The 23,064-nt window shown below is 41.3% G+C and overlaps 1 protein-coding gene across 2 annotated transcripts in view; it reads right to left on the bottom strand.

Moving 5' to 3' along the window:
- The window catches only part of LOC146365807 (glutamate receptor ionotropic, NMDA 3B-like), an 83,512-nt gene extending 62,050 nt beyond the window's left edge, over nucleotides 1-21,462 (bottom strand). Inside the window, exon 1 of one of the 2 annotated variants that reach the window (XM_084915716.1) lies at nucleotides 20,536-21,462. In XM_084915716.1, coding sequence (XP_084771842.1) covers nucleotides 20,536-21,069 — 534 coding nt within the window. In that variant the 5' untranslated portion in view covers nucleotides 21,070-21,462. Of the gene's footprint in view, nucleotides 1-1,738; nucleotides 2,780-20,535 lie in introns of those variants that run through there. The other variant, XM_084915717.1, reaches the window with a different exon arrangement.
- Between the last annotated feature and the right edge of the window lie 1,602 nt (nucleotides 21,463-23,064).

Here is a 23,064-nt window from a genome sequence, read left to right as displayed (position 1 = left end):
AACTTGTATCCATGACCACAAGAGTGGTACACCTACTGCTTTACTGAAGCATGAGCAAATCGATCCACGGGGATGTTTATGGTTCTAGGACTGGCATGGGATCCTTTGAGAGTGTGTGAAATGTTTGGAAGTGAGTACAGGACCTCTGATTCCTTTTCTGTTTGGTTATCGAACACTGAGTTTGGGAGCACCACAGGGAGCATAATCTACTTTTTGTTTTTATGAGTTGGGGTGACCAACTTGCCTGTTACCAAACAAACCTGCACAACGCTAGAGAACGGAGATTTGGCAAAAGCATGAGCATCACAGACAAAATTTCTTTGGATGCAACTTCAAAAGCCCTTCTTCTGGTTTATTACTTTACTTCTGTGACTCTGTTTCTTTCTAGTATCATTGGTTTGCAGCATAGCACAGCTACAAACTGAGCAGCTGTCCTTTTGATCCTTGATCAAATACACAAAAGTTTTAAGAAAAATGACCAAAACCACCACCCGAGGAAATTCCACCCTATGAAACATTAATCTAATAATGCTGAATTATATTACAAACATGGCAGTAAAACACAGACAATCAGTCAATCAAAATTAGGACTGAGTGGCCACAAAAGAAGAAAAAAATCTATTTCAATTAAAACCAAATTATTCCTTTATTTTAATATATTTCTTAAAAATTAATCTACAATCACAATATTAGATAGTTAAAAACAACAGCTCCACTAAATCAACAAATCAATATGGCCAACTTGGGGCCACTTGAGGAGGCAATCGGCACTGAGGAGTGCCCGGGGCTGCTACCCACTACTCACTAAACGGGTCTCACTGCAAATCTTACTGGTGCACTTTATTTTTGTGTCCTGGACTTCTTACTGACATGCATAAGTGTAAAGAGGGGACCTTATCAAAAGTGCTTAGCCTAGTAACAAGCTGATGTTGCACCATACAAAAAAGAAAAACTAAAAAGCATCAGATGTGCAGGCAGTAACACATACAGACAGACAACCATTCACACTCTCATTCACACCTATGGGCAACTTAGAATGAACCTATTCCCACTAACAGCATGTCTTTGGACTGTGGGAGCAAGCCGGAGTACCTGGAGAGAACCCACAAAGACACGGGGAGAACATGCTCCACACAGAAAGACTCTGGCCTGATGGTGGAACTGAACTCAGGACCTTAGGCAAGAAGGTCCTGACTGCTGCCTCGAGGCAAAACAGTGTGAATCTATTCACTGTCAGGTAATAGACAGTATTTCTTTCTGTACAATGCTGATGGGCCAGCTGAAACCAAGCCTATCCTAAAACCAAACGACAGTGGTATATGAGTCCCTAAATCTAAACCTGTAAATGAATTAATACGTTTATCATCATTCATTTGTCAGCCAAAAGCAGAGTCGGAGTCGACTTAATATAATATGTGATACACAACAGTTTTAAAATATTTATAATATATATGTCAGGCAATGCTGGAGCGATGAGAGAGAGAGGGGAAGGTGTTTTTTTTAATTCATTCCAAAACACCACTGCAGATAACATTCATCAATCCCGCAATCACAATAGAGAATTTCTGCCTAAGTGAACGTCTGGTGGACGGCTTTTACAAGCCAGTGAGAAGGTGGCAGCTGACTAAAAATAGCCCTGCAGCAGGGTCTCATAAATGGGAAGGAGAAACAGTAAAGGGGAACGAAACGAAAAACACACACACACACACACACCCAAGTGGTGATTTCATTTCCCTACCTGTCATATCGCGGCTAAATAACTCTGGTCAGGGTATTACAAGCGCTGGGCTCGATGGCTCTGAACAGCAGTCCCATACAGGTGGGAAATGAGTAGGAGGAAAATAGGGGAAAGGAAAGCGATAAGCAGGAGGGAAGGGTGAGTGAGGCAAAAACAAAAAGGGAGAGTAGAGAAGATGGATAGACCGAGAAGTAGAGGTGGAGAGGGGAGAAGAAGTGAGAAAAACGATGCTGCGAAAGGAATGAGGAAATGGAGAGGAAACTGAGAGAGACGGAGAAACAGAGAGGTGAGAAGACAAGTCTTAATAAGAAAGAGAAGGATGAAAATGGGACGAGGAATCGGAATGCCCGAAGGAACAGGAGAGAGTCCTGCTGTGCGTGCTCGTGCGCGGACACACACGTAAAACACGCACACACACAGACTGAGGTAGACTCTGACAGATGAAATTACACACTCCTATAACTCTGTAACTGTAGTGGAACACACACAAAGGTGACAGTTGACTTTCTGCAGCCAGAGTTCTCTGGGCAAGGTTACATCCTCAGCAAGTTTACACATGTCTCTCTATCTCTCACCCTCACACAGACTCTGTCACACACCCACGCACAGATAGAGAGAAACAAAGGTACTCTCACTGCTTCCAGTACCATATTGTGACAAACTGCAGTGGTGTCCTGCCAAGAGAAAGACGTGTGCATGTGAGTGGTAGAAATGAGAGGTGGATGTGGAGAGCAAAAAGTGTGGGAAGGAGTAGAAGAGAGTGAGGCTCACTTAGAGGCAATGACAAAGAGAAAAAAATGAAAGTAAATGGGGTACATTTTGTATTTGTGCCCAAGCACAGCAGGGACAGGACACTATTTCCTATTAAATGACAGGACTAGACTGACAGTCATTAAAATCTGTGCACACAGTGGGCAGTGCAGGTATTATTATACTTAAAGGTATCCCAGTCTTCGAGCCAGGATAAGAGTGCATGATCTGGGTGTATTTAGGCTTCAAGGACACTTGATTGAAGTCATAAAAATGAAAGATGACTTGTTGGAACGGAGTCACTGCGGAATCTCTCCCTTAACTTCTCTTTTCCTCCCACCCCTCCTGCCTCCACCCTTCTCTTTCCCCTCCCCTCTCCCCTCTCTCTCCTCTGCGGGCTCTTTATCCTGCCAAAACAGTGCCTTCGTCCCTCACCCTCAGAGGTAGAGGCAGGGATAATTGAAAAAGTTCTCACACTGGGAGTTTAGTAAAGGAGATAAGAGGAGAAGTTGCAGGGTGTGAAAAGTGTTAACTGCACAACAAATATACAGGATGAATGTGTTTGTTTGGTGAGAGAGAGGGAGACAAAGTAAGAAGAGCAGGAAGAAAATTTTTCTGCCTTGAGTAAAAAAAGAGGGGGAAAAAAAGTCAGTAAGCAATAAATGGAGAGTTTGTGTGTGGCAACCGGGCAAGGGAGGGAGCGAAAGAGAGAATGAAAGCATTATCTTATCTACTTTAGCCATCGCTACTGTCCACTGGCTCAGAGTATAATACCCACTTATGCAAATACATCCACATCTCTGTTCCCATGATACAGTGGAAGCCCTAACACCAGTTTAACAAAGTGTGTTTTTGTGTCAGCATGTGTGCAAATGCACCTCTTGGGTCTGTGGTGGATTCTGTGTGTGCAGGAAACTGCCGTGCCAGAAAAGACGCCAACATCCCCTCCTCTCTCTCTCTACTCATCCCTCCAGCCATCTATCCATGCCTTGCTTCCCTTCATCCCTCATTCTCTCTTCCTGGCTCCATACAGTACTTCCCTCCCTGCTGATATCCCTCTCTCCGCTTTCCTTCCATCTTTTTTCTTTCCAGCCCCCTCTCTCCCTGCTTTCTTCTTCTCCTCCTCTCCCATTCCCTCCTTCTGTAACTGTCTTTTTTCTTTTCATGGCCACCTCAAATAGCTTCAGATCAATCAAAGGCATTCACCGGAGTTTGTTAGTGAGCCTCTTTTGTGAGAGAAAGATGGACCCAAGGGTCTGTTGCCCTCATAATTAAATAGCTAGAGGACTGAATGTTTTCCCTCTGGAGGACCTCCTGCACTCACCGCTGACAATCTACTTCAGAGCGATTTGTGCTGTAAAACTAATCACTTAGGCTTGTACAATCCCAGGCATGCTATAGAGAGAAACCAGCAATATTATTAGGTTTTGGAAATGTCCACTGTTAATAAAAGCTCTTGGAGAAGCAACTGATGCTAATTTGAAAGCAGGGTTAAACCACTGGTAGGCTGGAAAGTGGATATAGGTATCAACAGTCAGTGGGATGGACAGCTCCGGGTCCAGAAACTGTCAATCACAAACTGATTTACGTAAAGCTGGAAAATAAGTTGTGTGTGTTGCAATCAATATCTCATTCTTTAAGTGCCACCAAGGAACAAGAATTGACCAGCATTTCTTTTAGTGTATGGCCTGCTGTACGTATATATCCACAAATATGTGCACTGACTTTGTTGAAGCAGAAAGGAGCCAGGTGAAATCACATTTGTTCAAAACTCTGAGCTGAAATTAATTGTTAAATGTGAATACTTCTGAATCGTTCATGGAATACATTTGGCTTTCAACAATTGTAACCGAGTTAGAAATAAAGTTATCAGCAGTGGATCAAATTAGTATGTGAAAGCTGTCACTTGTAGTGACAAACCGAAAGAGAATTGTCACTCAAATCTATTCTGGTTTGATGCTCATTCTCACGGAGCATCAAATACTGGTGTTTTTTAAAAACTGCTGTGTCACAGATATGTGCATGCAACACACTCATGAAAAAGAGATTTTTAATCTCAATGAGAGTTTTACCTGGACATAGTGATAAGATAACTGACCAACCAGGAACCATAATCTGTGATTTCTAGCGAAATGTCTATTTCATTCATACGCAACATGCACACAGCAACTCAGGTGTACACTCACAACCACATGAGAACACGTCATTAATGTGGAAGCTCTTTGTTGTTAATGAGGACTCGAACACTGAAAATGTTTGTAACAGCAAATGTAATTAGACACTTAACTCACCCTCACCAGGTTTAACATGTAGATTTTAATAAAAGCTAACAAAAGTAAAGTGGCTAAAGCTAAAGCTGTGGAGACAAGTGATAAAGAGAAAAGGATTGATGTCCTTTATCTGGTGAATTTATTAAAAACAAAATTGTGGAAAATTATGCAAGTACATGACATTTATTTAGTTATATCATTTTGTAATATAATTTGTTGCACCTTTTCTTGTTTGGTAAGGTAAAACGTGTCAGGTAAATGTGGGAATTATATTCAGGGAATTATTTGTACCTCTTTCCTGTAGCAGAGCTCTTTATTACCCAGTGAAAGGACATCTGGTACCTGAGATTTTGGCTAAAATTGTAAGGTTTAATTATTTTTGTAATTTGTATTATGAAAAAAATATTTTGCATTGAAGAAACAATGTTTTTCTCCGTATATGCTGCACGTTAGAGTTTTTAAAAAGAAAATCAGAATCAGGAAAAAATAAATATCAGCAGGGTACACTTCAGCCATGAATATTGCAATCGGTGATAAATAAAGGATAGATGGATCTCTCATTTCCACTTGCTATAAATATACAGTGGCTTGCAAAAGTATTCGGCCCCCTTGAATTTTTCCACATTTTGTCACATTACAGCCACAAACATGAATCAATTTTATTGGAATTCCACGTGAAAGACCAATACAAAGTGGTGTACACACGAGAAGTGGAATGAAAATCATACATGATTCCAAACATTTTTTACAGAAAAATAACTGAAAAGTGGGGTGTGCATAATTATTCAGCCCCTTTTGGTCTGAGTGCAGTCAGTTGCCCATAGACATTGCCTGATGAGTGCTAATGACTAAATAGAGTGCACTAAATTTGCACTAAATCATAGTGCAAATGATGGATGGCTGTTCCCTCCACGGTGCTGTGTGTTATCTAATGTCAGTACAAATACAGCTGCTCTGTGACGGCCTCAGAGGTTGTCTAAGAGAATATTGAGAGCAACAACACCATGAAGTCCAAAGAACACACAAGACAGGTCAGGGATAAAGTTATTGAGAAATTTAAAGCAGGCTTAGGCTACAAAAAGATTTCCCAAGCCTTGAACATCCCACTGAGCACTGTTCAAGAGATCATTCAGAAATGGAAGGAGTATGGCACAACTGTAAACCTACCAAGACAAGGCCGTCCACCTAAACTCACAGCCGAACAAGGAGAGCGCTGATCAGAAATGCAGCCAAGAGGCCCATGGTGACTCTGGATGAGCTGCAGAGATCTACAGCTCAGGTGGGGGAATCTGTCCATAGGACAACTATTAGTCGTGCACTGCACAAAGTTGGAAGAGTGGCAAGAAGAAAGCCATTGTTAGCAGAAAACCATAAGAAGTCCCGTTTGCAGTTTGCCACAAGCCATGTGGGGGACACAGCAAACATGTGGAAGAAGCTGCTCTGGTCAGATGAGACCAAAATGGAACTTTTAGGCCAAAATGCAAAACGCTATGTGTGGCGGAAAACTAACACTGCACATCACTCTGAACACACCATCCCCACTGTCAAATATGGTGGTGGCAGCATCATGCTCTGGGGGTGCTTCCCTTCAGCAGGGACAGGGAAGCTGGTCAGAGTTGATGGGAAGATGGATGGAGCCAAATACAGGGCAATTTTGGAAGAAAACCTCTTGAAGTCTGCAAAAGACTTGAGACTGGGGCAGAGGTTCACCTTCCAGCAGAACAATGACCCTAAACATAAAGTCAGGGCAACAATGGAATGGTTTAAAACAAAACATATCCATGTGTTAGAATGGCCCAGTCAAAGTCCAGATCTAAATCCAATCCAGAATCTGTGGCAAGATCTGAAAACTGCTGTTCACAAACGCTGTCCATCTAATCTGACTGAGCTGGAGCTGTTTTTGCAAAGAAGAATGGGCAAGAATTTCAGTCTCTAGATGTGCAAAGCTGGTAGAGACATACCCTAAAAGACTGGCAGCTGTAATTGCAGCAAAAGGTGGTTCTACAAAGTAAATGGCCTGCATTTGTATAGCGCTTTTCTAGCCCTTAAGGACCCCAAAGCGCTTTACACTACATTCAGTCATTCACCCATTCACACACACATTCACACACTGGCGATAGCAAGCTACATTGTAGCCACAGCTGCCCTGGGGCGCACTGACAGAGGCGAGGCTGCCGGACACAGGCGCCACCAGGCCCTCTGGCCACCACCAGTAGGCAAACATGGGGTTAGTATCTTGCCCAAGGATATTTGGCATGCAGCCAGGAGGCAGCCTGGGATCGAACCACCTACCTTCTGATTAGTGGCTGACCTGCTCTGCCACCTGAGCTACAGCCTCAGGGGGCTGAATAATTATGCACACCCCACTTTTCAGTTATTTATTTGTAAAAAATGTTTGGAATCATGTATGATTTTCGTTCCACTTCTCACGTGTACACCACTTTGTGTTGGTCTTTCACGTGGAATTCCAATAAAATTGATTCATGTTTGTGGCTGTAATGTGACAAAATGTGGAAAAATTCAAGGGGGCCGAATACTTTTGCAAGCCACTGTATATTTATAGCAAGTGGAAATGAGAGATCCATCTATCCTTTATTTATCACCGATTGCAATATTCATGGCTGAAGTGTACCCTGCTGATATTTATTTTTTCCTGATTCTGATTTAATGTGGCAAAAATGTGACAAAATGTGGGGAAGTTCAAGGGGGCCGAATACTTTTGCAAGCCACTGTAGATGCTTGCAAAGAACTACATCAAGAGACACCAGTAGAGCACGACCAGTTCAGTAAGGAGAGGTCATATGGAAGAACTGAACATGATTTATTGAGACAGAGAAATGTATGAATGTATTTGGTGATTAGAATCCGATGACCCATCATGGCAGATCCGTATCCCAGGGGTGACAGGACAGGACACCCCCTAGATGCAGAGGTGTGGTGAAGATGAAGACTGAGGCTTGGATGGAGCTCTGGGTGACTTGGTTGAGGTGGAGATGGGAGGAGGTGGGTTGCACAATTCTGAAAGGGAGAGTGACGGAGAGCACAAATTTAAACCATGCAGAGTGGAGGCTGATTGGTTCAACGAAGGCAGGCAAGAAGATGACTGGACTAGGGTAATGGTGTTAGCACTGAGACTGACAGCATGGGAACGTGGTAGTGATGTAGAGAACAGAGTAGCAGCCAAAAAATATCTTCCTTCCTTATTGAACTTGTGCATACACGTCATTACAATAATATGCAGGATTTATGTTTTAACACAATATATTTTAACCCACATCTTGATCTTTTCCTTAACCTAACCAAGCACAGTGTTCCCTTCATCCAATGCAGCCAGCCTAGGGGAAACACTGAAGTAGTGTTTGGTGCCCAAGCAGTGAGTGGAAGCAAGTAAAAAAGCAAGCAACAGTCACAATGAATCAGCATATGAAAACAAAATGCAAAACACTTAGGTCCTTAATAGGCTGTGAATTGCGATACCCTGGCGGGCAAACAAGTAACTTGGCATCACTCTTTAAAAGAGGACCGTTATCTCTCTGTGTCTAAGACACAGACATCACAGAGCATATCTCGCTGTATTTCTGGAACACCAGCACAAGTGACAGAACATCTATGACATTTTAACATCCTGGAATAAGAACGCTTTGAATTTTTAGTCCCATTTAACACCAACTCTTTATTCGTTAAATCTTCCTTTCCGGACGCTGAAAACAGACTCTGATTAACCCACTGTACTCCACCTGTCCATCACCAAATGCCAAGCAAATTAAATTTGGAACTACTTGTTCCAAACAAGATCAAACTACATGTATGCAAAGAGTGACTGTTAAGCTTGCATTAGTTAAAAAGCCATTAATCCAGATAAATGCTAAGTGTGATCTTTAGTGTCTGCTGGGCAACTCAGTGTTTATTTTCAGCTTGTTCCTATCTCTCTGGGTGGCTAAAAAAATCAATCTTTTCAGAAACAAAAGTAAAAGTCAGCCTTAAATCCAAAATGAACACGACATCTATAAAGGACTCACAGAAATGAACAAGTAAACATTATTATTTCAAAAGATCCAGGCAATAGAATCTGCAGAGGAAGCTCGTGTGAAACTAAAATAAAAACCTGAGCTCAAACTCAACTGTTTATACGGTAAAGTGAGGACAGCGCATTGATGCCAAAGCTGACACAACAAACATTTTCACACCCAATATAACAACAAAAGACACAGGCGCACAAACAGTGCTATTGGCAGAGCTTCTGCCTTGGCAGTCAACTTGTAACCCCCTCTGTTGATGCAGCGGCGATGGTTGGATTGAGAGTGACAGAGTGGACAAGGAAGTGGAATGTACAGATCAAGCACGTACTGGTCTATCAGGCATCCTTTAACTACAGCTGAAAAGCGTGCCAATGAACTCTGCAACTGTACTATGGTGCCATTTGGAAAATTAACACTGTTAAACAAAGTCTGAGAGTGACTGCTGCGGGAATGTCCAATGCCACGATTGCTTTGCTGACTCATAAGCTGTGCTTTGTTTCTTTGCGCCATAAAGGAAAAGCAAAACACACAGATGGCAGGAAAGTCCCATTTCTCCTTCTTGACTTGCATGTAAATCCAACTATTTATTAAGCATGAGTAAAAATAAAACTCAAAACTGTAATTTCAACACTTAATCTCTCTTGCAAAATGAACCCCATTTGCTCACTGCCAGCAGGAGAATTGTAGGACTTGTATTTTAAGTTAGCGAGTTTCAGAGGATTACGTTTATAATGCCTTATGTAACCTTGGCCCAACTTTGCTGTTTCATAATCATTTAATTTATTTGGAAGCTTTAAGCCTGCAATTGATTATTTCGATGTATAATTTTAGATTGCTATTGATATTCAAGCGCAATGAGCCTTTTGGACAAGGACAAAGTGTGACTTCTATGCCTTTCCCATTTTTTCTGTTGAAGGAGTCATTTGATGAAAGCTAATTTTCTTCTTCTGTGCACTGCACTAAAGAAGGAATTCATATTTTCAGATACTGCACTGCCTTCCTTTGCTTTTCATACCCAGCTAGGTGACAAAAGGCAACATAAAATGCTTCTACTCTGGTGAAACAGTTCAGTCGTTTCAAATGTGTTTCATTATCACACGTCGTATGCCAATCCTCCTAAATGAGACTTTACATTTTTAAAGGACAGATTTCGATCCACTCGTTCTGCGGGCATCTCAGCTAAAATTGAGATATCGCTCCTCCAGTCCAATTTTATACCTGACAAGTCCCAGTCAGCAGTAGTCAACGGCGGGCTGCCTGAAAAAGATATATCCACCCAACCATTTTGCCCAGCTGTCCTGCCTGAAAAGGATCTTTCTACCAAACCTTTCCACCTGCATGCCTCAGTGCCAGTTCACTCTGGTGTCATGAGTTGGGAAAATATAAACAGTTGGTTTCCAGCAAAACCTCACGGCCACTCTACTGCTGAAACACACAGAAAAAAATAATGCCAGAAGCTTCTTCTTTTTTTAAACAAAAGAAAGAAAACAAAGAACAACACAATGTAATATTTGTTCATTCCCTTTTTCTCAATTAAAAAATCTTGACTCTGTTTCCTTGCCTGAGGTACTTCACAACTTATTGATTCTGCTCAGTCTTGTACTGTTTGCCGGTGCAAAAACCTTGTTACATCTCAGGGAATCTGTTTTTTATATAGCATAAAAATGTTATGACATGACAGCCCAAGTGAAGTTAGTTGACTGTTCACACCTACACGCCTACACTGTTGTACCGGGAAAATATGGCACTCATGCATAAAGTTATCAAACAAAAGTGATTTGTTTTCTTGTCATGCTATTTGTCATTTTATCTGAATAAGTGTCCAAACATTCCACATTTTGGTCATACAATTTATCTTAAAAGGTTTTACAAATAGTAATTTTATGGTGTTCTTCAGTTGTCCCTCAACCACAACAAAGAAAATGAGCAGCTAGATGCAAGATATATGCATGCTACTACCTGAATTAGAGTGAAATATTGCACCGCTCTCTTGCGTGACTTGGCAGGAGATAAGTGCGACAGGGAAGCTGGTTTAACGCTATGGAGGACGGACTGTCCTCTATAGTGAAGGACAATGAAGAAGGAAAATTGATCACATCCTATTTCTCTTCTCTCTATCGCACTTTTTTAGCTCTTTATTTCTCCATCTCTTTATTTCTTGTGGATCATCCCATTTAAACTCACTTTGAAATTCACACATCACTTGCCTTCAGTACTCGCCCTTTTAAATTTTTCCCTGCTACCTTGTATATTGTAGTGACTTGCTCTGTTGTGCCATGTCTGCATGTCTCTTCTCATCCAATAAATAGTATTTATGTGTTAGATGTTGTGCAAATGAATATCAGATCATCTTGACGTTTCCCCTGCACCTGCAGTCAGACGAGGATTTATCTGTCGTTCCGCTCTGCTCTACTTTATGGAGCCAGCTCAAACGCAGAGGTCAATACAGAAAGCGAGAAGGTGAGAGAAACATGACTTCCCAAGAAATGACAACTGCTTGTGTGTGATGGATGGTCCCAGATACAGTTTGACTGAGGCATTCCTATCCACGTATGTGTGGGGCAGAGCTGTGACTGTGACTGTCGTGGCGTTTGAACACTAGAGTTTATGTATGTGAGCATGATTCGATTTACATCAGTAGGTCCCTGCAATCACGGGATAGGACATGCGTTTTACAGGGAGATTGTGTCAGTATTAATGTAAATGTGGAATTGTGTGAGAGTTTTAGAAAAGTCCAAAGCATGTGCCGTAGTTTTGCATTTGCAGCTGAAACAAGAGCCAAGTTTACATAGCTTTAATTTGAGGGTGTTTTCACTCACGTGAGACATGCAGTTCCAATTTATTTATTTTTGGTTGCACTTTCTAGTGCAGCTTCCAGTGACAATGTGGTAATAGGGGAACAACAAGGTGGAAACAAAAAGGCAAGAATGTGGAAATAGTAGTTTATTACCACTTAATTGCCCAAATAGATGGTGATCCCAAGTGACTACTGTGCACAAACAGTGGTTCTACCTGAGTAATATTACACTGAACTCTATGTATGTGGTTAATCAGAATCAGAAAGACTTTATTTATCCCCAAGGGGCAATTAAGATACAACAGAACAACATGACATTGAAGATAAGGACAGGGCATAAACAGGCAATAAGAGTGAGATAATAAATACACAGAATATACAGTATATACACAGTTTTAAAATTAAAGTGACTGAATAATAACAGGTTAATTAATAACATTAATAACAGGTCAGAAACTGAGGGAAATGATAATTTTTCTACACTGATGCTTTGACACCTTGACACATTAGAATGCTATTAAATGTTTATATATAGTTATCATTTTATTGTAATTACATGGTAATAACATTCTATGACCATATTAGTTATTAACTTCTTGTTCCAACTTTATTACGCCACCTTTACCACATTATTTCTAGGCTTTAATAAGTTATTTACATTTTTACTACAGTCAAGCTAAAAGCAATAATCAGCAAACTTGAAATATTTGACTTTATGTCACATGAATGTAAAATATGAAAAGGTCTGCCTTTTTAATTAATTTAACAAAAAAACAATTTTCATAATATTTTAATTTCTTGAGACATACTAGTACAATTTAACCTGTATTAGTTTTTTGATGTTTCTGCAGTCTGACCACAAACACCACAAATTGATTTGAAGAAAGTGAGCTAATGGTAGATTGACACCATGAACATACAGAGCACTAAACGTAGCATCCAAGTCTTTTCAGGATTTGTAGTAAAACCGTTGTTTGCCCAGTGGCCCAAACCAGTTTGATGGACAATCCATTATTAAAAACAATGCACTGGAATATTAGCTGTGCTGAACTGTGAACTGTGTTCACAAATATCGTTAACAAAATTTTTACTTAAAAAATTAAAAACTAAAACCTGCAAGCTAGTTACAGGAGCCCCACTTGAGTTAGATGCTGCATTTAGAAAAGCAACACACAACCAAATGGAAAGGGCCCTTTCAAAGCTCATGTTCAACCAAGGCCAATTCCCTGATTTTTGTAATTTTTAAACAAGATAATCCAGATTTATGCCTAATTTTAAAAGTTCAGTTTTGGCCATGCTCCATATACTCCTCCAGCTTTCATAAAATCCAGTTCTGTAGTTTTTCCTGTTGACAAACAGACTGACAAGCAAAAGGCAGCGATCACATACCTCAAGAAACCCTTTCAATCACAGCGGTGTACTTAAGCTGTCAGTGCTCTGCTCATTCTTTTGCTGCATGCCTGCACACACCAACACAAATCCCTTCTCCCTGCTGAGATGAGTAGAGTGTTTCCTTGTGGGGAGTGGCGAGGTCAGAGTGTAGTGAACAAAAACGCTGCACAAATTCCAGATTTCCATAATCATCATTCTATTCTGTGATCTGGCTAAAGCAGTAGTAGGCTTATAGTTTTTATGGTCGTGCCTCATTACATAAAGATTTTTATTACTTTAAACAAGGCGATCAAGTTTTCCATCCACAAACATAACTGGTTTCTCTTTTTTCAGTGCTGTGACCTGCTATGCAACCATTTTCATTTTGCCCTTACTCTTATCTTTAGCATCCAAAACATACACTAAATTGGACCAAAATATAACTTTATGATATAGTTTATGTTTAGGATCCTGTGCATTGCCCTAAATCCCAGCATTTAAACTCAAATTTAAAACGCCAAAACTGGAGGAGAGCCAAATCTAAGGAAATGGTTCCATTTCTACACATGTAACTGATGTAACGAAGCATGTTTGAGTGTGTACACGAGTGCCACTGGTGCACTGTTGTATGTCTCCTTACAGACAGCTTTTCCTCTGTGGGCAGGTGGTGTTGAAGCCTAACCAGATGGGCTCTAAATCATGCCTGTTTTCTTGCCAACTCCCAACATAAATATCCCAGAAGGAACACAGAAGTTACCTTGGGGTCTACCATCCTTCAATCTTCTGTCTGTGCCTCACCCGCCTCTCAAATAACTTCATCCCTGACAGCTCTTGGCTCTGTCACACTTTCTCTGACACCGCCTGGTCCCCCCTTTCCTTTTCTATCTCTAACTTACTTGCTCACTTCACTTTGCTATTTCTTTCTCAGTTTTTAATCTTTCTTTGTTTCCCACCCCACCCTGTCGGAATTGCTATCTGTCTAATTCTGTTTGGTTCTCTATCTGTTTCTCTTTCCTATTCTTTTGCTTTTATTACTTGAATTTTGCCTTACCCCTTTCTGGACATTTACCCCATTTTTTCATCTTGTGTTTGGCTAACCTGTCTCTCTGGCAGTGGCTCAGCTATGCCCCAACGCCATCTGTCAGCATCTGTTTAATCTCACATCAGCGCATGTCTTTCTCACCTTCTCTCCCCTGTCTCGCCACTTGTCTGCCTCTCCCGTCTGCTTGTCTTTCACCCCTGACCTATGCCTATGGGATCTCCTATAGGAGGTCCTAAAATGTGTGTGTGTTGTCTCCCGATGTGCCCTTATCACTGAAGCCCACCTGGCCTAGATTTGTGGTGTTCTGCCTCAGTTGCCACATAATGAAAAACTATAACACACATTCTCATGTGTGTATGCAGGCAAACAACTGCTGCACAATCGCAGGTTCTGCAGAACGGGAAAGATGGCACTAACTTTAGGTGAATGGGATAAGTTTGGGAAGTTGAATAAGTTTGCATGAGTACAATCTATATGTGCACAGTGTGTGTTCGTGTGTAAACAGAATGTGTGTGTACATGTGTGCATGTCCACGTGTGTGCACGTGTTGGAGTGAAGGTGTTTTCAATCACAGACAACTTTTAGTTATCACTCACTAATCCTCTAATGAACCAGCACAGTGTAGATAAAACTGCCTCCATCAGACTGTGCAATGGAAGAGAAAACAAAAGTCATGGGAGTGCTCTCAGCCTTCCCCAGCATTACCACTTTCCCTCCCAGCACCTCCACCTTCTCTTCTTCATTTCTTGCAACCTTTGAACTCTCCTTCCTCTGCTGATCCCTCTTCTTTTTTTCCACCCTTCACTAGTTTTTCTATTTATTCCTCTATCCCACTTCCCTCCTTTTGCTTTCCCTCCCTTTTTTCTAAATAACCACTTTCTCCCCATGCCTTATTCTTTCATTCCTGATTCTTTCCTGTTTATTTACACTAAGTTTATTCCCTTATGTCTTTACTTTCCTTGTTTTCTACCTGGTAGCTCCCTTTTTCCATAGTCACTTTCTTATTCTCTGAAATATACTTCCTTTTTTCCAAGATTCATCCTTCAAATGTTCCTTAATTTTTGCTTGATGAGTAGTTTTTTCATGCGGTTTCTAATTCCGCATATTCTGTCCATTCTCATATTTCCTAGCACCTGATTACCACTTTCCCCTACTTCCATATTCTCCCATTCAACGTTTTCCCTTCTTTCTGAGTATAGAATGGACCAATTCCTGCTTTCTTTATCCCTATAAACCTCCATCACTTCCTTTATTAACTCATTATAATGAAAACCACATCTCCTTTGCTTGCTGATATATACAGCCATTCTGGTGCTTTTTGCTTCCATCCATCACTGGTCTACTTCATTTACTTTTTAGCTCCACTGAGTAACATAAAATTGTTGTGGAACTACTGGAGACATTTGTTTTACCAGAGGCAAAAACACAAGACAAACATTAGAACACTAACTTGAATGCCATAGTGAGCAGCTCAAACAAGCCCAGAGTCCTTTTGGTAATACATACTCCACTGTTTCTGCTCTGCTCAATTAATCTGGCTCAGTCAAGACCGCGCTGAACTGTCATCATAGTACTAATAAAGAAAAAGCTTTGAGCTGTTTGCATTAAGTGGCCTGCTTGTCCCAAGCTGTCAGTTTCCCTGCAGCGCTGGCTAGGCGCAAGTTTTTGTCCCTCTCTTTCTACTCGTTTATTCCACTGTGGTTTTACGGCACAAATCCCCTCCTCATCTCAAAGAAAACACTAAAGGCAGCATGGTCTTGTAAAGCCTCATTAGGCTTAATAACCTTTAGTGAGCACAGGGCAGACTCTCTGTGCATGCGTGAATCTCAAAAATGCAAGATACATTTTTGCGTGAGGCCAGTACTTGCATTTCTCTGCAGATGTGCACGCGGGAGTGCAGATGTGTGTGCGAACGTGTTTGCAGCATGTGTGTCCTCTGAGAGCAGGGCTAGCTCCGAGCCACAATGCGTCTTATTCAGCAGGGTCCCAGGATTAAAATGTAATTTCATTCAAAGTCGCAAATTGGGTTTTTTACTGTACTAATCTTCATTTTACTAAGCAGAATGAGGTATGTCATTAAAAAAAGAAGAGACTTAATGAAAGAATGTGGGATGGATAGATTGCAGAAGGGAAAGTAGTTCACCAACAGAACGATAAAGGTTGTTTCAAATCATAAACAGTAAAGACCTCATAAATAATACACTGCATTACTTTGTGGTGTGTATTGTGGTAATTACAGTTTAGGGATAGTCAGCATTTGCAGTTATGGTGTTCTGTTAATGCTGCGATTCTGTGGGACTTGAGGTTCAGCAGCTCAGTTCAGATTGAGATTTAATTATCAGCATCACTAAACACACCGGCAATGTAACAGGTGCAAGCTGGGTCAAGCAAAATATGCCTTTGTACTCATAATGCATGTATACAAGGCTAGTACAAAATAGACTTTGTGAAATAGGAATAAAACGCCGTTCTTTATTGAAAGGAATATAATAATATGAGGAATGTATTGTGGAAATAATTGAGGTAAAGGAACTACAAAGGGGAAAAATATGAATGTTAGTCAGGATTAAAGTCTGTGAAATAGACTTCTGTACATTCCACCTTATGGGGAAAAAAATCCAAGGTTTATTTCAATGGCAACTGGTGTGAGTAAAGTGAGCTGCAGGAACTCAGTTCCACTTGTGGAGAATGACAAATAATGGATTCACTTCATACCACCCCTCTCACCTAATCACACTCAGAAATCAGCAAAACCATTTCCTTCGGCTCTCTCCGCTAATACACTTTCAAAAAAAGAAATCATGATCTCACTAAATAATTCCTGTGATATTATCAGCAAATCCAGAATTGTTTGATAGTACTGTGCATGAAAAAAGGCCGGCCACATTAAAAATGCATAGATGTCATTTTTCAATTATGTCTGTTGGCAAATTGCACCAACTTTTAACAAAAAAAAAAAACAGAATTAAATTGTTACTATTACCAACACACCCCAACATATCCATAGAATGCTGATTTCAAACCCCATCCCATTTATTAATGGGTTAATCCAGGCTATTTTTGGACTTTTTTGCTTAAATATCAAATATGCTCAATTTCATTACTTACTTTGAATCAATGAAAAGCTACTGATGAAAAAATCAGCTTCCAAAATGCCCATAATGGCCCTAATGGGAATTAGAAGTCCATTTCCTTTTCGTTCCCCACCCCTCTCTGTCCCTTCTTCCTTGCTTCTCTCCTCCCATCCTGCATGCCATAGATGGATGAGAGAGATTTACAGTTAGGGGTCATACAGTGGTTCTAATTAGCTTAAGTAGGTTGGAAGAATAAGCACTTCCTTACTGAGACACATCACATAGTCCCAAAGCTCTTTCTGACTAAGAAGGGAGAGGAGAACGCAGACGGACAGACGACCCCTGTCTCTGGCTGTCTTTCTGTCCCCGTGTCTGTCTGTGCCCTTTCATGTCTCTGTTTCATCAGTGGTGCCGAATATTTTTCAGTCTTGTGACACGGGAATAATTGACAATAGAGAATTTCATGTGACAATTTGTGGGACAAATTTGCATAATGATGACAACCCTTCAACCCCTCAGCATCTGGTTGGTTTGAGTTTTTTGGGCGCACTTAAAGGTAGTCAGGAAAATCTATCATCACAACCTCCAAGAAATGTCACACATGCTACATGACGCCCCCGACGTGGAAGAGTATTTCTTTTGTTGTTGTCGTCAGATGAAACATGAAATATGGCAAATTAGCTGTCACGAAAGAAAAATAAAACTGTGCCACACACTAATTAATTTGTGAAAGACTGTATTTTTTTCCCCTCATTGACATTTTCTTTGACCTTGAGGAAGTCTGTTTAGCCTGTGAGGAAAACAAGTCAACAAGTCGCCTTTTAGCTTTCTGTGGTGTTTTAAGATTGATGTAGTATTCTTTTGGCAGGTAAAGGGAAGAATTAGTTTTGTTTTTTTCTAAATGTGCATGAACCTTTCTTTCTTTCTTTCTTTCTTTCTTTCTTTCTTTCTTTCTTTCTTTCTTTCTTTCCCTCTCTGATGTCCAGGAAAGGTATCTGTTCACCAGAAAAACATGGGCTCAATTCCCAGTAGCCTGCAGAATTTCCACAATTTAAAAACCCCAGGAGGAAAGACTCTCTTTTGAAAAAACAAAAACCCTCCCCTTCTCATTTGGATCAATCTGTGACAGATTTTTTATTTTTTTTTTGGCCAAGCCGTTTGTTTTGTCTCTGCTGTTCTCCAGCCCACCTCCCCCATCTCTGGAGCTCTCCGCCCTCCTGATGCTAGAATGTAAATAGCATCTTTAATTAGAATCATATCTTCTGATTTGGGTGTTTTCCCCCTATCAGCAGTGAAACCTGTGCACTGTTCCCTGTTTGTACAGGCTAACAATTTGCCTCCCTGTTGACCTAACCCACTCGTCATTGCCCTCTCTGTGTGTGTTTAAGATCCTGTCCCACCTCCTGCCAGCGTCCTTTAATTTCCCACATTGCTCCCTTTCTATAGAGTTGCACCCTAGGGTGTGAGAGAAAGAAAACACACTATGATCCTTCACAGGCCATTCTTCTGAAATTCAAACTGTTTTGGGGCTGTGACTAAAGGCTATTTTATCGTCACCAAACCAACTGTATTTTTTAATGGTGAAATTATCCTGATTTTAGTCTCATAATTCAGGAAATTTGAAAATCTGACCTTTAAGATTTCTTACAGTCTCCTAAAATTGCTTGATTTGTCCACCCACAGTCCAAAATCTATGACAGTAATGAGAACACATATATGAAAACATGAAATTACAAAAGAAAAGAAGAATCACAATAAACAAGAAACCAGCTATTAACTAACGAGCTAATGTTTTCAGCAGTCTACCCAATTGACATGAAAATTCAAAAAAACAAGATCATAAAGGAGGTAGAAATGTTTTACATGCAGTAGATGCAGGTTTTTTTTTTTTAAATAAGTGTTTCAAAATGGCTGTATTTGTCTTTTTTTGTTTTGGAGAGCACTTATTGGTCACACGCTGTACTCAGAACTATTCTCTGGGGAGTAATTTCCACTTTCTGGTCCTTTTTTTGTCTGTTAACCATCATAAGATTGGACATTATCTTCAATAAAAAAGAAAGATTAGTCTGACACCAAGGAGAAAAAAAGAGAAGCTTTTGTGCAGCATTAAACACAAAAATCAACCAAAAAAGGCTTTCATTTCACAAATGCCGCTTGAAATTATGGCTAAAAATACTGGAGCGCTACAACACAGAGAGACAAAGAAAGAGAGTGATGATTGTTGTTTGCCCTCTGACTGCTTGGCACAGTTCTATAGAAAAAAAGAACCCTGTTCTCTCTTCCAGCTCACCCCTTCTATTCCCCCCTTCATATCTCCTAAATTTCTCTCCTTTGACTCTCCTCTGCTTATCTCCTTGCTCTGCCGACACATTCATCAAGTGGTTTGACTTCTCATTCATGCAACCTTTATTGAAATAAGCAATCCATTGTTGGCAAAGAGAGGTGGCAGGACAAAGATTTTAGACTTACCCCCACCCCACATGATGGTGATAGTTAAATGTGTGTGTGCAAAGTGCGTGCATTCATATGTTTGTGGTGACTTAGAGATGCAGTTGGCTGCTCAGTGGGATAGAGACATTTTTATGTAGGCAAATGTGACAGAAGCTGCACTGACTGACTGGCAGTTCTGCTGGGAATACTAACATTGCACACACACATAGATCTGTGTTGTCTACCTAATTTGTACGTACACACATAAACATAGCATATATGTGATCATACTAATAGAGTGAGCCACACTTCTCCGTGACATCTGTCTATCAGTATTTCAACTGCTGGAATGGGCTCAGAAAGGTGCCAGAAGCAATCTCTAAGTACACACATCCTTTCTGGCACAAACACACACACACATACGCACATAGATTCACAGAGAAAAGAGCTTAGAAAGAGATAAATTTTCACCTCGCTCGGGGGTTCAGTCCAATACCAAGTCAGAGTGACCAGATATTAAACATGCATGTTAAGGGCCTGCAGGTTCACCAGAGCTCAGCTAAAATCAGTCTGAACAGCAGACTTTGCTGGAAGAAGGCAACAGTGGTAGAAGTTAAAGTCTGATACACTAAAATGTCGCTTTTTTAAAATTAATTATCCATGTAACATTATCACCATTTCTGTCTGTATTATTTTATTCATTCTTTAGTGTAACTGCTCTGATGATCACAGTTCTTTACACTGTCCATTTGCCTTTAGTCTACCTTAAAATCTGGCTAGTAGGAAGCATTTTGCACCAACTCAGATAACAAAATCCATGCCACAGGCTAATGGGTCAGTCAAAGACTTACTGGTGAATGTCAGCTCTTGGAATCAGATGAAATTATGTTAGGTCATGGCATGCTGCTAATTGAAGTGCAAGATGCTGGAAAGATGAAAGCCATGATATATACACACATAACCATTTTTCACTGTCATCTTTCAAAGATGATTGCTACAGGTGCACAGTGACGGCCAGGAAAGACACACAGCGTCAATCCCTACCTTAGTCACAAGGGGTTCTGTGTCCTCCAGGATAGATATGAAGGGGATCTCCAGGAAAGAGGAGAGAAACTCCACCTGGATCAGCTCCTCCCTGGAGCGGGGAAAGGCGAGCACGGCTGACACACCCCTGACCACCAGGTCCTGGCAGGCACTACGGGACAATGACTCAGGGTCCCCTCCCGCGGGCGATCGAGCCACCATTTCCAAGCTCAGGTTGTAGGGCAGCAGAGGAGGTGGCTGAGAGGTTGTTGTGGAGGAGTCTGCCCCTCCGCCTTGATGCCGGAGGCTGGCCAGGGCGCGGTTGAGCGCGTTTTGTATCCGTGCCGGCTGTCGGGTCGGCAAGAGCGCACCGAGACGCACGGTGTGTCCTATCCGGGCGAGAATGTGGCAAGGTTGTGGGTGAGGGAAGCAGGCGTCCGGGGAGGAAGAGACGGTTAATAAGAGAAGCAGCAGGAGCGTTCTGGCAGAGAAGAAAAGGAGATGAGTTCTCCCCGGGGCGAGGCAGTAGGTCCAGAGTCCAGAAAGAGACACCATGCTGCAGCTCCGACACACAACACTGGAGGACTGGGCTCTGCTCGGCGGGAGATGGCATAGCTCCCTCTTTCTCCCGGCTCCACCGCTTTTCTCAGACTTGATGGTTCTTTTCTTTTCCCCTTTCTTCTTTGTTGATGCGCGCTGTCGACGGTGATTTGTCGGCGTTTTGACGTTTCGACTCTCACCTCTTCAAAGTTTTTATGTCAACAGTAAAAGACGTGCTTGGTGGAGGAGAGGAGAAAAGAGCGCTCACAGCTTAGTGCGGTCGCCCCGCTTCTGTCAGTCTCTGCTGGAGAAAGGCACACCAGCTGTGAAGTGTGTGTGTGAGCGTCTCTCCAAGTGTGTGTGTGTGTGTGTGTGTGTGTGCGCGCGCGAGACAGAGCCTGCCCGCCAATAATCTAACCTCTCACGGAGCTTGCCTCTTGTTGAATTTTAATGAAAATTCGTCGGGTAACATTTCCTTCCGCTTCTTCGGGTCCCGGGGAAAATTTGCCGTTAATGTTTTCATTCAGTTTTGAAAAAAACATCGGATTTGTCTTATCTGATATATATATATATATATATATATTTATATATGTGTGTGTGTGTGTGTGTGTGTGTGTGTGTATGTATCGGATAAGACAAATCTATTGTAATACTTAATACTATATATATAGTATTAAGTATTACAATAGTATTAAGCCAGCCAGATAATCAAATATAGAAATAAGTTTGCTGCTTCTAGATGACTTAGATTTGTACAGAGAGCTATTGATGGCAAAGATCTTTCGAAAATGCACAAATTCCGAGCACAAAAAGTATTAGACTGCTGTAAGTGTCATAAAGATTGATTCGAAGCAAAAAGAGGACTGAAAGTTGTTTTTTTTTTTTTTCAAATTGAATCCTTTTTGAAAAGGTGGCCATTCATTTTCTGATGTAATATGCCACTTTTAAGCACCTCTGCAGGCCGGATCGCGATGTTCCTGCCAGGTTGGGCAACACAAAGCTAATAGCTCGCTGAAATCTCAATTTTCCTCCGGGATTTATACCCACTTCTTTCCTACCGTCCAAGTAGAACATTACCCGTTGTGTAACCACGTCTTTTCAGCACCACGGACAGCGCCAATGCCATAAAAGAGATCTACTGTGCATGCTAATATGGCTTCATGCAAGGGACAGTGCTCAGTACTCCTTTCATTCATTCTGCACTCACTTCTCTGTCCCCCGGATCTAATTTGCCATCGTTAGAGCGGAACATTCAGCAAATCTTTGTGTCCACCGGGTGAAATCTGGGCTGGTGGTGCTGTGGTTCTCATAGTCCCCGCACACCCTTTTTTCTGATAATTCCCTGTTTGTCAAACACCAGTGATGCCTTTAATGTCCCGTCTCTGCTTTTCTTTCTTTCTCACTCTCTGTGGCTTTGGCATGGGGTGAAGTTGCAGGGCCGTTTCACTGTGAGGTCTGGCTTGAAAAGGTTTCCTTGGCGAACCTGCAGATAAAAGTATCACTGCCTCTCGCTGTCTATCACTAACGCACTCACACATTCCCGGGATCAACAAGTCATTTCACAGCCTGCTGGGTGACCTGATGTGATACCAGTGCGATTTACTGACAAATATGAGACAGTTGGGAGAAAAGAGTGTTTTCTTACCTTTCCTCCTTCGCCTCATGCTCCACTTGCTCCAAATAGAGGAAAGATGAAAACCAACACTGTGGGCTTTGTTGTACAGCAGAAACCGTCAGCATTAAACTTGCATGACTCTTCACACACTCTCCCTCTGGTACCTGTTGAAGCTGGGCAGAGGAGAGGGAAAAACGCGTTTTTCCAAATATATTTCTGTTTGTTTACGTAGTGAAATGTGATAATGTTTGTCTGGAAACCGAGTTCATTATAATGTGGAAATCTGAGCGCACCACGGTGTTGAAGCTGTTATGTAACCAAATGATATATTATCAATTTGAGCAAACATTTTTCTCTTTTCTTTGGTTTCATTTTACATTGTTACTTAGGGCTAT

This window comes from Perissodus microlepis, chromosome 19, assembly GCF_051167445.1.
Source record: "Perissodus microlepis isolate ML-2025 ecotype Zambia chromosome 19, ASM5116744v1, whole genome shotgun sequence".
NCBI lineage: Eukaryota > Metazoa > Chordata > Actinopteri > Cichliformes > Cichlidae > Perissodus > Perissodus microlepis.
The sequence above is the reverse complement of the archived record's forward strand: the minus strand, read 5'-3'. Positions and strand labels throughout refer to the sequence as shown.